Source organism: Theropithecus gelada, chromosome 13 (assembly GCF_003255815.1).
Source record: "Theropithecus gelada isolate Dixy chromosome 13, Tgel_1.0, whole genome shotgun sequence".
NCBI classification, from domain to species: Eukaryota; Metazoa; Chordata; class Mammalia; order Primates; family Cercopithecidae; genus Theropithecus; species Theropithecus gelada.
In genome coordinates, this window is record NC_037681.1 from 18,169,221 (window position 1) to 18,186,213 (window position 16,993).

At 40.8% G+C, this 16,993-nt stretch overlaps 1 protein-coding gene across 1 annotated transcript in view; it reads left to right on the forward strand.

The window, feature by feature from the left end:
- The first annotated feature begins 3,911 nt into the window (after window positions 1-3,911).
- The window catches only part of MGAT4A (alpha-1,3-mannosyl-glycoprotein 4-beta-N-acetylglucosaminyltransferase A), a 126,488-nt gene continuing 113,406 nt past the window's right edge, over window positions 3,912-16,993 (forward strand). The window contains exon 1 of the mRNA XM_025353619.1: window positions 3,912-4,359. Coding sequence (XP_025209404.1) covers window positions 4,266-4,359 — 94 coding nt within the window. The 5' untranslated portion in view covers window positions 3,912-4,265. The remainder of the gene's footprint in view (window positions 4,360-16,993) is intronic.

A 16,993-nucleotide genomic window follows, 5' to 3' on the forward strand; every position in this document is an offset into this window, starting at 1 on the left:
TCGCGGGGCCGCGGGGCAGGTGGGCGGGGGCCGGACGGTCCGGGGCGCAGGGGCAGGGGCTGCTCCCGGAGGGGACCGGCCGTGAAGCCTTCGCAGGGAATTGTCACGCAAAGTGAAGGGCTGCGGGGCCCGCGTGGAAGAGCACCCCGCGTTTCCCCAGGCCTCAGCTCCCTGCGTGTCGAGGAAGCCGCAGTAGGACCCTGAGGCTGGGTCTCGGGGACTCCACCAAGTGTGCCAGGTGACATCTCGGAGGCGAGCTTTTCTGAGCTGGCTTTTCCGAGCCACTTGCACACCCGCCTTTATTCCTCGCAACAGTGCGTTTCTCTGGAGCGGTTTCGTTGCCTACATTCCGCATTGGAAAATAGAAGCAGTCACAATGTATGCTTGGAATGCTTTCCGTGTATTTTGCTGTTGTGCTTTTGCTGTTGGACGAATTATTTGATAAAAGATAATGACAGAGTCGTTCTTTGGAACGTAGACTGTAAATTTAGAATGAAAATATGCGTTCTGTGGTTCATGTTTCTTTTTCTAAATGTTTAAAAAATAGTTTGATGAACAGGTTATCTTGACACAGATTTCCGTAACCCACACGTGTAAATCCGAAAACGCGCTGGGCGATGACATTATGTAAGCTGTGTTAAAGAAAACTGACTCGTTTATAAATGGCAAGTAAATGAATTTTGCCATAATTGTGGTGTGTAAAGTTATATAGGCTTACGTCATGGATTTTATTGATTTCGGGTATCAGGGATTATTGTGCCTTTCATTCTTAAGGCACCTCTCCCCTGTCAGTGGGATGCTGATTAAGGAATATGCCAAACGTTCAGCAAAGTGTTCTCAGCCATGCACTATATTGAGTATTTCAGAGAACACTTTAAAATAAGTAAAGGTTTTGTGTCCAGTAATAAAATGAAGACTGAAGGCCTTAAAGGATTGCTAACAAAACAGTCTGATGTCTAGAGTTGAAAGTTCCGTTCACCTTTGGGAGGGTGGAGAAATGACTAGCAATTTTAGCCACTACCCTTTTTGTTGTTGTTAAAGATTCAAACGTGTTAGGTTATAGTCTCCGAGAATATTAAGGGGCTAGATTAAAATTTTTGCAAATGTGGACACTAATAAAAATGTGGGTCACCTGTGCCTTACAAGCCAGCCTGTGAATTATGTCTTATGGTTGAAGAGCGAGTAGATCCTTGTTTTTTTCCTGTCCGAAGAGTTTCTTCACTTGTGCTGTGCAGTTAAACTTATTAGCTGGGAAACCTAATTAAAAATGTATGACTACATTCTTACTGAGTAAAACACTCATATTTTTCTTGCAAAACTTCAGGGCGTATTTGCTAGTAGAATTCATTGTAGGTATCTTCTTCAGAGTTTCATAACTTCCTGGATCCAGTATTTTTTAATTTTTTCATATATTAGGGATAGTATATCAATAGTTTACTTTGGTTTCAGAGTTCATTTACTTTTACTTGTCTCTACGCATGTCTACGGATTGTTTTTTTACGAGTTTTATTTGTATTTAGTAAAACTTTTAAAATATCCTTTACCATATGATGGGCTCTTTACCTCTCCCATTATGAATTGAGTGCTTACTCTAATAACCTGTACGGTTTTTAGATCTTTTACTAGAACAAAATTCTTTCTGAAGTGAAACAGGTCTAAGTAGATAGCAGCTGAAAGTTATAAGTTTTTAATATAATGCCACACAGGGATTAACGTTCCAAGTTATATAATTCATAGAATTATCACCCCTGTTTTTATAATCAGAATTCATTATTGGGTGCTTATTGATTTAAGACAATTAGAGGAGACTTGATATGAAGTTGTTTTTTTGTTTTTTGTTTTTTGTTTTGAGATGAGTCTTGCTCTGTCGCCCAGGCTGGAGTGCCGTCGTGTGATCTCAGCTCACTGCAACCTCTGCCTCCCAGGTTCAAGTAATTCTGCTGCCTCAGCCTCCCGAGTAAGCTGGGATTACAGGCACCTGCCACCATGCCCGGCTAATTTTTGTATTTTTAGTAGAGACAGGGTTTTGTCATGGTGGCCAGGCTGGCCTTGAACTCCTGACCTCAGGTAATCTGCCTGCCTCGGCCTCCCAAAGTGCTGGGATTACAGGCATGAGCCACTGCACCTGGCCACTGTGAAGATTTTAATATTAAACTGTAGATGTGGTCATGTTTGATGTTAACTTGTCTTAGTTGTAGAAGGTGAATAAGTTCAGTCTTAGAGAACAATGATAACTTCTACTTGAGAATATTTTTAGAGCTCTTTGTCTTTAGGTAGTAGAAGAGGTTAGGTGCTTCTAGAATATTATATGGAAGATAGAGCTGCTGTCTGAGGAGGGTTAACAGGCATAGTTTGGTGGAGGGTGGTGGTGAGGTATTAGCCAAAAGCTACAGGAAGTGGAGATTTGTTTAAAGTTACATGTTTAGACTTTGAAATTTTCCATGAATTTTGCAACTTACTCCATAGTAGATCAGTGTGTGTTACATAATTTTTTTTTTTTTAATTTACACTTACAGTTGGGTATAATTAATACTCTGGGAAGATTCTGCAGTTTAACGTGATGCTTGGAGTATCCCTAGCACTTAGCTTCATATTGCCAGGTGCAGGTGCCTCGTTTGAGAGGGAAAGTGCAGTAGATGAGAGCTTGGACTTTGGAGTCAAACAAATTTGCGTTATTTCTCTGGATTCATTTCCTTATGTGTAGAACAGGGTTAATAATGCCTGCCTCATAGGATTTTGTGAAGATTTAAACCATATGGTAGATCAGGCACATAGGAAACATTTCGTAAGTTGTAGTGGCTATCATTATTAGTACTATGCCCCTGTGATCTTTCTTTACTGGGGGAATTTCTAGTAATGTTCAGTGTTAAGAAGCAGTGGTGGTGGCAAGTTCTGAATTGTCTGCTTTAATCAGTTATGCTCTTCCCTGGAGAGAATTCTCTCTTGGGACTGCTGGCCGTGTTTGGAGGTACATTGACTCCCCCACCACAGTGTCAGGATATTACCAGGTGCATCCTGTGGCACCCCCTGAGGCTACCAGGAGTCTGTACACATCTTGGAGGGCCTGACGTGCCTCCATGGATTGAGACTGACCAGGCATAGAGTGGACTGGAACCAGCAGCTGGCCGGTTTTGTTGTTGTTGTTGTTCAATTAACCAAAAAAGTTTGGTTTTTAGTACAGTTAACATTTTTTGAGAACCTATTATATGCTGAATGCTGTGCCTAAGACCATTTCGTTCCCTTTTCCCAACAGTTTTGTTCGTTCAGTGGTGATTTCCCAGATTTCTTGAGTTAAAGCAATGCAGAGTGATAGGGCCTAAGGCATACCGTATCCTGGTTGGATTGCCGCATTTTCTAAATGCTTAAATATTTCCAGTTTATTTACACCCTGGGAGTGGGTTAGTCACTGGAAAAATGACATTTATTTTATGACCGTGATAAATAGCAGGAATAACTGTAACCTTTTTATAATTTATGACAATATGTGAAAGAGGACACAGGATAGATTGTTTCCTCATTTTATGAATGAAACCTTGAGACCTAGATAAGTGGCATGCCCCGAATCATGTAAGTAGTGACAGAGCTGGGTCAAGGGCCCACATCTTTTGACCCTTATATGTTATATTCTGTCAATTTTCTTATTTAAAAAAATTTCCTATTATTGTGCAATAGGAAAACTGGGGAGAGTGAAGTTTATGTTACTCAGGAACCATTGTGTGATCGTTAGAGTTCTCATCTTGGAATCTGTGAGCTCCGTTTCTCCCTTTAAAATCAGTAGCCATCACTTTTCTTTTTACAGACCAAACAAAACCAATGAGCAGGGAATATAGTTTGAAGCTGTTTTGTATTCTTTTTCTAGGAGGAGAAGGACCAGATAATTCTAGTATGTTAAATGAGTAGTTTCGATGTAGGGATAATCTTTATAGATACAATTTAGCCAAAAGTCTGTTTATAATGACGAATAGTGAATGAAGAAACTTACATTTTGCATTAGTGAATGAGCTTGTCTTTCTCTTTTCCCCCCGAATAGGAAGCGAAAAGGCCGAGGCATCAGCGTATGAAGACCGCAAAGACAATCCCGCGTACAGTTGTGAACGGCATCCCTGCTAGGCTCCTCCTGCAGATCATCTGAAATGAACCTCTCTTATTGATTTTTGTTGGCCTAGAGCCGGGAGGACTGCATTCGGTTGACTTTCAGGGTGAAACGAAAACAGTCCTGGGTGTTGTCATCGTACACATATGGACCAGTGTGATGGTGAAATGAGATGAGGCTCCGCAATGGAACTGTAGCCACTGCGTTAGCATTTATCACTTCCTTCCTTACTTTGTCTTGGTATACTACATGGCAAAATGGGAAAGGTAAGGAAAATGACTCAGAAAGTGTGCATGACATGTACTAGACTTTTTGGTTGGTTAAGGTGCCTAAATGCTTAGGTCAAATACCCTGGCATCCTGCATGTTACATGCTGTCTGCTGGCAGTTTCTTACTGATAGAAAAATGAAACAGTATTCTTGGACAGAGGAGACAGAATTTCTAATTCCAGTGGGGTTTGTTTTGTTTTCAGTTTCTTATAATTGTACTTGGAGAAACAGATACTGATCAGTGGTTTTTATTATACATGACAGCCGAGTTGAATAATAAAGACTTTTGTTTTGGCATTTTGTTCTTTTTACTAAACATAATAAGTGTTTAATAAGCTTCCTTGTACTGAGTGTTGCATAAAACACTTAAAAGGACACAATTAGTGCCTTCGTGAAATTTACATGCTAATTATGCTAATGATTGGGTGCTATGTAGTTAATGATTTAAACTGCGTGCATTGACAGATTACTCCTTAGGCAAAAGTATTTAAGCAGGGATGAGTAGAAATTCTGATCGGAATATTAAAACATTTTTAAAAATTAATTACGTTTAGGCTGTTGAACCGTGTTTTAAAGAGAAGCTATCTGTTCATTGATTGGAATTCTATAATTTAAGGATAATGTATTTATTTGCCTTTTTTTTTTTTTTTTTTAAGAGAAACTACTTGAAGTAAATTCCTACCCGTACTTCTTACTTGTCTTCTTTCCTTTGATTGAGGAATGTTGATGATGAGAAGAAAGATGGAAATGTTGAGGTGGTTGCATATTTGGTTTGTTACAGTAGCTGTCATCACCTGGGCTATTTAAGCTGCTGTTGCTGATGTTGTTTTATTGACTCATATGAAGACAACAGAAAAGATTGCTTTGTGACCTTATTTTTTTCTGATGTGTGTTTACATCCGTGTCTATATATACATATTGCATATGTATATATCTGTGCATGTATATGTTAAAAAAAGCTGATATAAGTAAAAACATGCTCTGTGCCTTGAGCAAGTAGAGTCTTTTCCCATTCTTTGTCTTTCTCTGAGTTGGACTCTAATTTTGGGGGGAACTCTTGGGGGACGTTGAATGAAAAACTTGCTAAAGGCCTTTCTTCTTTGTGTACAAATACGTACGTTTTAGAATTCATGTTTTTATTGTACCAAAGGAGAAGGCTTAGTCAGGAAGTGCTTTGTTTTTGTTTCTGAGACACAGTTTCACTCTATCACCTAGGCTAGAGTGCAGTGGCAAGACCTCTGCTCCCTGCAACCTCTGCCCCTGGGTTCAGGCAATTCTTGTGCCTCAGCCACAGGAGTACCTGGGACTACAGGTGCAGGCCACCACGCCCAGCCAATCAAGAAGTAGTTTGAATAGTTAATCAAACTATTGATTTTCCCTGACATGAGCAAAAAAAATGACTATTAAAAGTCTGTTTATGAAATAAGAGGGTTGATGAGCAGAAAAGTGTGTGTGTGTGTGTGTGTGTGTATATATATATATATATATATATATATATATATATTTTAGGAAACTTATCTATTCAGAGAATTATAGTAGTGGAGAAACTTGACCCTTCTTACTGTGCCTTATTTGAAAGCTAAGAAGTCTTGGAATCTCCGTTTTATTTTTATTTCTTATGTAAAGGCCTTATAATAAGCATCATTATTTTTATTAAGCTGTCTTTTGAATGAAAATGAATTTAAAAGCTAAAGATGCTTTCATCACGCAGTATTAGATGCACACACACAGTCTGTTCTCTTTGATCTTCATTCTCTGAATAACTCCATTTGCAAATTCCTCTTTGCAAACTTCTGCTCTGATTTTCTACTTAGTGTTTTTTCCAGACTCTTCCAGGTATCAACACAGGTTTCTGGCTATGGTTACATAAAATCTTCTGTGTTAAATGTTATCGTTTCTGTAACCGCTAAAACTGTTGGGCATTTGGATTCTTTCTAGATAGTGCTGGCAGTCAGACAGCCTGGATTTTCCAGAGAAGTCCCGCTTTGAGAGACTCAATTCTAATGCACCCATAAACCACGTGCCCTGATTTTTATTTTGAAAGTGTGGTTTCTATAACCTTTGACATTGCTAGACTAATGGTTTTTTTTTTTTTTTTTCCATTCATTCATGGGTACCTTACATGTGCAAATCTTGCGCCTAGCCCTATATTATATGCTATTAATAAGAAAAGCCATAGGTAATTTTATGCCTTTGAGCAGCTCAGGGACTGGTCAGGGAAAGATGCATGTAAACAAATATACCATCAAATGGAATTAGATAGAAACAATAACAGTGCTTGCCTGTAAGTGTATTATATGTATTTTGATCCTCATAACAACCATGGGAGATATTATCCCCTTTCTGTAAATGGAGAAACCAAGGCAGAGTGACTGAGAAACTTACCAAGGTCATATGTTAAGTAGTGGCGTTGAAGTTTGAATTCAGGCAGCCTCATTCAAGAGCTTATGCTCTTAGCTCTTGGTCTGTTGCTCGGAACAGCAGAGGCAGAGGCTCCTAATTCTTCAGGTGCGTTACCCAGGAGGTAGAATGTGAAGGATGAATGTGAAGGCCAAGCCAGGCAGAGTGGGGAACACTGGGCATATCAGGTACCGGGAGCTGTATGTGCAGCTACAAGTTCTGAAGGGGAGTAGAGTATTCTTGCTTTGGAACTGTGAGATGCTCGTTAATACCAGCACATAGGACTCTTAGGCGCTCTCAGTGTTGTCGCTGGTAATCACAGTACTGCAAGGTTCTTGTATCGGTTCAAACCCCGAGAGCGTGCTAACAGACAACGTGACGGACAACACGAGGCGGTGTGGAGCAACATGCTGTTTTAATGAGCAGGCGGGCTGAGGCCTAAAATGGTGTCAGCCCTAAGTGAGGATGGGGCAAAGGTTTTATAGTCTTCTGTAAATAGGAAGTGTCCTAGTCTGACCTAACTGCTACCTTGTACCCACGTGGCCCCTTTCTCAATCTTTAGGGGTGCGTGTCTTCGGGCCAGCTCTCTTGCTGCCTCCGCTGTCTTGCTGCGGCACGCTGCTGGCGCAAGTTGCACCTTGGGACTGGGCCTGAGAAGGGAGGAGTTATTCATCTCCTTAAGCTTTCAGGCCCCCGGGAGAATCTTACAAGTACAGGTTCTAGAAGTACTGGTTTGACATAGTCCTCATTCAGCACTGGAAAGAAAACATGAGCTGGTGCATGGGATTGGCATAGGTTGGGGAGTATTTCAGGAATCCTGCCAGGGAAGCTGTGGTGCAAGACAGAGTAACAGTTTCAGCGGGGTATACTGGATTCCCACATAGAAATGAGGCAGATTTCCAATTATGTGGATTGGACAAACTGGGACGGTTGTAGGTGGGTGTTGTGAGAGTGGGGCAGGAGTAGTTACATGTCTGTCTTGCTGGGAGGAGCAGGGCTCCTGACGGAGCCTCCTGCTGGTCAGGCGCAATCTAGACCCTGGGCGAGATTGACGAAGCAGTCATAGGTCCCTGTCCATGGGGACAGAGACTGGTATTATTTTTGCAGTGCCTGATCCAGTAGTGCTTAGTAAACATGTAATAAGCATTTGTTAGATAAATGATTGATTCCTTCAGCAAAAATGTTTTTAAACAGTTTTAAACAGCTTGAGATACAATTTACATACTACACAATTCATCCATTTAAAGTGTACAGTGAATCGGTTTTTGGTATATTCACAGATATATATCCATCACCACAGTCAATTTTAGAGCATTTTTATCACCTCAAAAAGAAATCCTATACCCTTTAGCTATTACTGTCCTAATCCCCACCTCCCTCCCCTCCCCTCCTAGGGGTTAGGCAACTACTAATTTTTCCATCTCTCCAGATTTCCCTGTTCCGGATTTTCAGATCAATGTAATCCTATAGTATGTGGTCTTTTGTGACTGGCTTCTTTGACTTAGTTTAATCTTTTCAACGTTCACCCATGTAGTGGCAGATCACCTCACAGTGGGGTTCCTGCACAGTATACAGAGAGGATGTGCACTTCGCCCCTTTTTACAGCTGAATAATGGTCCGTTGTATGGACATACCACACTGTTTATCCACCCATCCGCTGGTGAACTTTGGGTTGTTTCTAACTTTTGGCTAATTATGAATAATGCTGCTATAAACATTCAGGTACATGTTTCTATGTGGACATGTGTTTTTATTTCTCTTGGGTATTTACCAAGGAGTGGAATTGCTGGGTCCTATCGTAACTCTATTATGTGTAATCATTTGAGGAATTACTAGACTTTTTCAAAGTGATGGGACCTGTACATATTCTTATTCTTTTACTTCAATCCGTTTATCTTTGAATTTACTGTGTGTCTTCTGTAGACAACATATAGTTGGATCATGCCTTTTAAAATCCAGTCTGACACTCTCTGCGTTTTGATTGGGTTGTATATTCATACATACTTAATGCTATTATTAATATAACTGGATTCATTTCTGTCATCTGACTTTTTGTTTTTCCCGTGCCTCGTGTCTTTTTTTGTTCCTGTGTTCCTACCTTATTGCTTTTTTTGCATTGATTGAATTCTAGTATAGCATTTTAATTTCATCAATGACTTTTTCACTGCTTTTGAGTATTTTTAGTAGTCTCTCAACAGAATCAGCTTTAGATTTATACTAGCTTAATTTTAGTAATATATAGGAGTGTTTCTCCTATGTAGGTCTGTTCCTTTTTACCCTTTTGGGGGGTATTGTTATACATATTACATCTGTTAATGTTGCAAACTAAACAATATATTGTTATAATTATTATTTTTATGTGTTATTATTTCCTTAGCCCATTACAGTTTTATTTCCACCTACCTCTTCTGTGCTATTACTGGCAATTGTATTACTGATATATTTCCACATGTTATAGACCCAGCAATGAATTATATAAATATTTTATACAATTGACTTTTTAAATCAGTTAACAGAAAGAAGAAAAAATACATTAATAGTGTATATTCTAATTTCATAATTATTGCTGCTTTTTGTGTGGATTTGAACCACCATCTGGGGTCACTTCCTTTCAGCCTGAAGAATTTCCCTTAGTGTTTCTTATAAGGCACGTCTGCTAACAATGAATGCCCTCAGTTTTTGTTTATTTTCATGTCTTTATTTCACCTTTATTTTTGAAAGATAGTTTTTCTGGACATAGGATTCTTGGTTAACAAGGGCTTTTGTTGTTTTTGAACACTGGGTGTCGTTGCATTGCCTTTGTCCTCTATTTAATTTCTGCTGAGAAGTCAGCTATTAATCTTAATGGAAGTTCCCTTGTAAGTCATGTCATTTTTCTCTTGCAGCTTTCAAGATTTTCTTGTGTTTGACTTTTTTCATTTCCACCATGTGTTTGTGGGTCTCTTTTATTGACCCTGTTTGGAGTCTGTTGAGCTTCCTGGATGAATAACTTATTGTTCCTCAGTAAATTTGGGAAATATTAAGTCATTATTTCTTTGAATGTTTTTTCTTCTCCTTTCTCTCTCCTTTGCTTCTGGTATTCCCGTTACACATGTGGTGGTGTGCTTATTGGTGTTCCACCTTTGTCTGAGGCTGTGTTCATTTTTCTTCATTTTTTTTTCTCCCTCTTGAGCTTACATAATCTCTACCAACCTGTCTTCAAGTTTGCTAATTCTTTCTCCATTGTGTTCAAATCTATTGTTGAGGTGTGTATTAGTTAGGGTTCATCAGAGAAACAGAACACATACACACACACACACACACACACACAAACCTGTGCACATACACACAAGAAGATTTATTATAGGAACTGACACATGTGATTATGGAGGCTGAGAGGTCCTAGTATCTGCCATCCGCAAGCTGGAGAACCAGGAAAGCTGGTAGTGTAATTCAGTCTCAGTCCAAAGGCCTGGAGATAAGGGAGCCAATGACGAAAGTCCCAGTTCAAGTTCAAAGGCCCAAGGACCAGGCGAGCTGTTGTCTGAGGGCGGGATATCCTAGCTCAGACCAGAAACAAATTTGCACTTCCTCCACCTTTTTGATCTACTCAGGCTCTTAATAGATTGGACGATACCCACCCACACTGGTGAGGGTCATCTTTCCTCAGTCTACAGATTCAAATGCTAATCTCCTCTAGAAATACCTTCACAGATATATCCAGAAATAATGTTTTACCAGCTGTCTGGGCATTCCTTAGCCCCATGAAATTGACACATAAAATTAACCATCACAAGGTCTTCTAGTGAATTTTTACTTCTATTGTACTTTCCAACTCCAGAATTTCCATTTGGTTCTTTCTTAAAATTTCTGTCTTCTTATTGATAGTTTATATTTGATGCCACTTTGTCATACTTTCTTTTACTTCTTCAATTAAATTTTCTTTTAGTTCTGTGAGTTTATTTATAATGGCTGATTTGAAATCCTTTTAAAAATAAATCCTGGCCGGGTATGGTGACTCATGCCTGTAATCCCAGCACTTTGGGAGGCTTGAAGCAGGTAGAGCACCTAAGGTCAGGAGTTCGAGACCAGCCTGGCCAATATGGCAAAACCCCATCTCTATTAAAAATATAAAAATTAGCTGGGTGTGGTGGTGGGCACCTGTAATCCCAGCTACTAGGGAGGCTGAGGCAGGGATAATTGCTTGAACCTAGGAGGCAGAGGTTGCAGTGAGCCGAGATCACCTCACTGCACTCCAGCCTGGGTGACAGAGTTAGAGTCCGTCTCAAAAAAGAAATAAAAATAAATAAATAAATCCAACATCTAGTTCGTCTAGCTGTACTCACAGGCAGTTTCTGTTACCTGCTTGGTTTTTTTTCCCCGTTTGGTGTATTGGTTGTATTTTTCTGTTTCTTTGTACATCTCATAATTTTTTATTGGAAACTGGACATTTTAGAGAAATGTATTTTAGCAACCCTGGGTACTAAGGTCCCCTTTACCTGTTATTATTTGCTGGTTTATTTGTTTAGTGGCTGGCTGGAGCTTCAGCTCTTGGTTTGCCCACACTCACCCTGGGATGCCCCTTTACTCTTTCTGAGACTCCTAGACTAATTGCCAGCTGATTGTTTTATTGTTTACACCAATGCCCTGGGGCATACATTCTGCTACAAACTACATTTTGGTTCCTTTTTTTTTTTTTGACCTATGGTATGTTCTATGATAAAATCGTGATTCCTTTGAAGAAATAGTTTCGGAGGACAGTGTCTGATATTTTTCTGACCCCAGGAGGACTCCTCCTTTCCACCTCTTTTGCAGGTTGTCTCCTGCAAGCTAGTCCCCACACTCCAGGCTGTATCTTCACTAGATCCACAGTTGTCCCCATTCTCTCACCACAACTTTCACTGTTTTTGAGAGGGCTCTTAGGCCCAAACTTCTCCAGGAGCTGTTGCAAATGAAGCTCCTTCTTTGGGAAGCGATCAGGAGCTGTTCTGTGGCTCCAGACAAGATTTCTGTGTCTTGAGGTGGGACTGAGGATAATGACAGGTTTTTCTCTGAGTGGCAGCCCCGCTCTAGGAGCTGAGCACTAAGTGGAGAGGCCAGGAGGTTGAGGTTCTTGTGGCTCTGCTTTTCCAGGTGTGGAACCACTACCTTACAAGCCCCAGAAAGGGCTGTCAGGGCCCTCATATTCTCAGGACGCTGCACGCAAGGTAGAGCCTCCGTTCCATCAGCAGGGGTTGTGTAGAGTAAGAGACCCCCCACATCTCAATTGCACTTGCCTGGGACTTAACGTTAGCTACAGGCAGCTGGGGGCAGCAGGAGAAAAGTTGAAGTCCTGATTCTCCCAGGATGAAATCCCACAGCTTGGAGCTGGAGAGCAAAGGGAGCCCTGTGTTCTTAGCTGCTGTAGTCTGGAGTGAGGTCTCCACCTCACTGGCTGAGGAGAGGAGAGCGGGGAATGATCTTGGTTCAAATACTGTGCTCTCACTTTTCTCACTGAATTTTTATAGGTTTTCTCATATAGGTATTTCTTCATTTGCTGTTTGTCCTTGAGGCAATTTTCAGGTCCTCTTAAGAGGTTTTTAAAACAATAGTTGTCACTAGTTTCACTTCACAGGGGATCAGCAGAGCTTATTCTGTTGCGTTGGAAGTGGAGCTCCAAAAATATTTTGAAAATGCTTTATTCATTACCAGATTTCATCAAATTTAATACACTATTAGATGCACCGTGGTTGTAAAGTACTGCTAAGCAGGAAAAGCAACTGCTGATTAAACTATGACATGCCATCACGTGTAAGAGTCACCTTGATTTCAGATGTTGAAATATGGGAGAAAATGTGTATCTCTGAATCAGTGGACTGCAGTATATTCTGAGAAAACACTTACTGTAAGAAAAGATCAGATTCATATCCTGTTAGCTGTAACAGAAACACCAGGCAAAGCATTTTTATGGAAAACTATGATGCTTCTTTGTAAACAGGGAATCAGAGTTTTTAGATTTGTTTGTCTTTACAGAATAAGCAAAGCTGCTTTCAAATACGATATGAGGAAAATTAATACTAAGTCTAGGATTTGGAATATGCTGTCATCATTCTGGCTTACCGAAATTGTCGACCTGTGTTTTTTGAGTGTCTTCTGTGTGCCAGGCACTGTTTGTGATCTGGAATACATTCGCATTCAAACATGTCAGAGGAATATCCTTGCCGTGGCGTAGGAGAGGAGGGAGGAGAGAGCTGCAAAACAGCAAAACAGTAAATTAAACAGTAAGTTGAACAGCAGTAAATGTTTTAAAAAACTCTATTATGAAATACTTTTAGATGTACAATAAGTGTACAAAAATAGTACACAGATTTTCCCTTATACCTAGCCTTCCCCAATATTAGCAACTTATATATAATCAGAGTAGAATAATTTTCTAAACCAAAAAATTAATTTTGATTTAAAATTGTTAACTAATCTACAAACCTTATTTGAATTTCACCCGAGTTCCCACTAACGTCCTTCTGTGCCAGAGTCGTCTAGAATCCCACAGTGCATTTAGTTGTCATGTCCTCTTACTTTCTTCCAGTATGCAAAATTTCTTTTATTTTTTTTTTTTTTTGAGATAGAGTCTGGCTATGTTGCCCAGGCTGCAGTGCAGTGGCACGACCTCGGTTGCAGTGCAGTGGCATGACCTCAGCTCACTGCAACCTCCACCCACCGTGTTCAAGCCATTCTCCTATCTCAGCCTCATTAGTAGCTGAGATTACAGGTGCTCTCTACCATACCTGGCTAATTTTGTATTTTTAGTAGAGATAGGGTTTCACCATGTTGGCCAGACTGTTCTTGAACTCCTGACCTCAGGTGATCTGTCAGCCTCGGCTTCCCAAAGTGCTGGGATTACAGGTGTGAGCCGCTGTGCCTGGCCTTTTCTTTGTCTTTTATGTCCTCGACATTTTTGTGGAATGCCCCTTAATTTGAATTTTCCTGCTGATTTATCTGGTTAGATTGAGGCACAGTCGTATACTTATATAGTTGAATAAGTATATATGGTTGAATCTCTGTATACACAGAGTCAACCAACCACAGATGGAAAATGTAGTTAGGTCTTCAGCGTTTGTGTCTGTCCTGAAACATGTACAAACTTTTTTTGGTCATTATTCTCTAAAAAGCACAGTATAATAACTATTTATATAGCATTTACATTGTATTAGATATTATAATATTATAAGTAATCTAGAGATGATTTAAAGTATGCAAGAGGCTGTGTGTAGGTCACATGTAAATACTGTGTCATATATCAGAGACCTGAACGTCTGCAGATTTTGGTATCCTCAGAGATACTGGAACCTATCCCCCATGGATATCAAGGGACAACTCGAATGCATTTCTGACAGGAATACCACAGAAATGATGTTGATGTTCTGTCCTTTTTTTTTGAGATGGAGTTTCGCTCTGTAGCCCAGGCTGGAGTGCAGAGGTGCAATCTCAGCTCACTGCAACCTCTGCCCCCTGGGTTCAAGCAATTCTCTTGCCTCAGCCTCCTGAGCAGCTGGGATTCCAGGTGCCCGCCACCACACCCAGCTAAGTTTTGTATTTTTAGTAGAGACGGAATTTCTCTATGTTGTCCAGGCTGGTCTCAAACTCCTGACCTCTCAGGTGATCTACCCGCCTTGGCCTCCCAAAGTGTTAGGATTACAGGCGTGAACCACCACACCCAGCTACCTTTTTTTGTTTTTTTTTGAAACGGGGTTTCACTCTGTCACACAGGGTGGAGCGAAGTAGTGTGATCATGGTTCACTGCAGCCCTGACTTCCTGGGCCTAATCAGTCTCCTCACCTCAGCTTCCAAAGTTGAGGGAAGGACCGCAGGCGTGCACTACCATGCCCGGCTAATTTTTACAATTTTTTGTAGAGACAGGGACTCACTGTGTTGTCCAGGCTGGTCTCGAACTCCTGGGCTCAAGCAATCCTCCTGCCTCAGCCTCCCAGACTGCTAGAATTATAGGCATGAGCCACTGCACCCTGGCTGTGTCCTTCAGTTACCACGTTATATCAGGAGGTGTGTGATGTTGATGCGTCTTGTTACTGGTGATGTTTGCTTTGATCACTTGGTTGAAGTGGTGTCTGATAGGCTTTTCCAATGTAAAATTACTATTTTTCTATTGTAATTAATAAGCATTTTGTGGAAGCCAATATCCTGTTTCTCATCATACTTTTACCTACAAATGTTAACATCCTTTGATGATTTTTGCCTGCAGCAGTTTTTTCAAACTTTTATTTTAAGTTCAAGGGTACAAATGCAGATGTGTTGCATAGGTAAACTTGTGTCATGGGGTTTGTTGTAAAGATTATTTCATTACCCAGGTATTACACCCATTAGTTATTTTTTCTGATCCTCTCCCTCCTCACACCCTCCACCCTCCTGAAGGCCCCAGTGTCTGTTGTTTCCCTCTGCGTGCCCACGTGTTCTCGTTTAGCTGCCGCTTAGGAGAACATGGCGTATTTGGTTTTCTGTTCCTGCCTCCAGCCCCATCCATGTCCCTGCAGAGGACATAATCTCATTCTTTTTTAATGGCTGCCTGCAGCAATTCTTACTGTGGTGTTTTCCAAATGTAACTTTCTGTTTCCATCATTCATGCTGTACTTATTAATTAATTGGAATTCCACTGTAACGAAGAGATGAGATGTCTCTTCTCCCTCATTTTTCCTTTTTCTCTCTCTTTTTTTTTTTTTCGAGATGAAGTCTAGCTCTGTCACCCAGGCTGGAACACAGTGACACAATCTCGGCTCACTGCGCCCTCTGCCTCTCGGATTCTCGGATTCAGGTGATTCTTGTACCTCCACCGCCTGAGTAGCTGAGATTACAGGTGTGTGCCACCACGCCCAGCTACTTTTTTTTGTATTTTTAGTAGAGACAGGTTTCACCATGTTGGCCAGGCTGGCCTTGAACTCTTGACCTCAGGTGATCCACCTGCCTCAGCCTTCCAAAGTGCTGGGATCACAGGCTTGAGTCACCACGCCCAGCACTCCTTCATTTATTTCTTTACATAAATATGAACTCATGGATATTTATTTAATTCTGTGGGTTATGATCCTTTATTACAGTAACTTATTTTGTCATTGACATTGTCTCAGAGGTGGCCATTAGGAGCTTCCTCAAGTTGGCTTCTGAGCCTTTTGTTGTGCCCCTATCATTTTATTCAAATTTATCGAGGTGAAATTAACATAACAAAATTAACCCTTTTAAAATAAACAATTTAGTACATTCACATTGTTGTGCAACTACCACTATCTAGTCTCCATCATTTTTAGAGCCATTTTTTCCTTTCTGGTACCATAGCATGCGCCAGGCTTGTCCTGTATTTTCTCTACTCCAGTCCTGGAAGCAATCATCTTTCCAAGGAGCCTCTAGTTCCTTTGGAGAATGGAGTCTCGCTGGGCTCATTCCTACTGTGGCACCATCTTTCCAGTCCCTCTCAGTGCACAGAGCGAGGGGATACATGTGTGCATGCATAGCATCCGCAGCTATTGCCATGTCCACCTGCGTTTCTTAAAACTAAACACCATGAATTCATAGTGATCCCTTGGATTTTAATCGAATACTGTAGTGTCCATGCTAGTCTCCTCTTTTCCTTATTTGTAAGTCCTGTCTCTGATGGTAAAAAAATATGACTCTGGCAGGGTGCGGTGGCTCATGCCTGTAATCCCAGCACTTTGGGAGGCTGAGGCAGGTGGCTCACTTGAGGTCAGGAGTTTGAGACCAGCGTGGCCAACATGGTGAAACCCCGTCTCTACTAAAAATACAAAGAATTAGCCGGGCGTGGTGGGCGCGCCTGTAGTCCAACTGTTCAGGAGGCTGAGACACTAGAATAGCTTGAACCTGGGAGGTGGAGGTTGCAGTGAGCTGAGATCGCACCACTGAGATCGCACCACTGCACTCCAGCCTGGGTGACAGAGTGAGACTCTGTCTCAAAGAAAAAAAAGATATGACTCTTACTATCCCGGTAGAATTGCTTATGCTCAATCTCACTATATACAAACAGTAGTTTCAGACTTCTAACCCATACACAAGTGAAAATTAAATTTACTAGGGTACAATGTGCATAGTTCTTCTTGTATTTAGTCTTGTAATATACAGATGCTGTTTTCTAAAGTTACTTAGCTTATATTTTAGTCACTTCCTCTTCTGTGTGGTTATGTTATTCATTTATAATCTGTTTAGGTCCCTATATTACTGTTTGTATTCTGTTTTGGGTTTCTCCCATGTCCTGCTA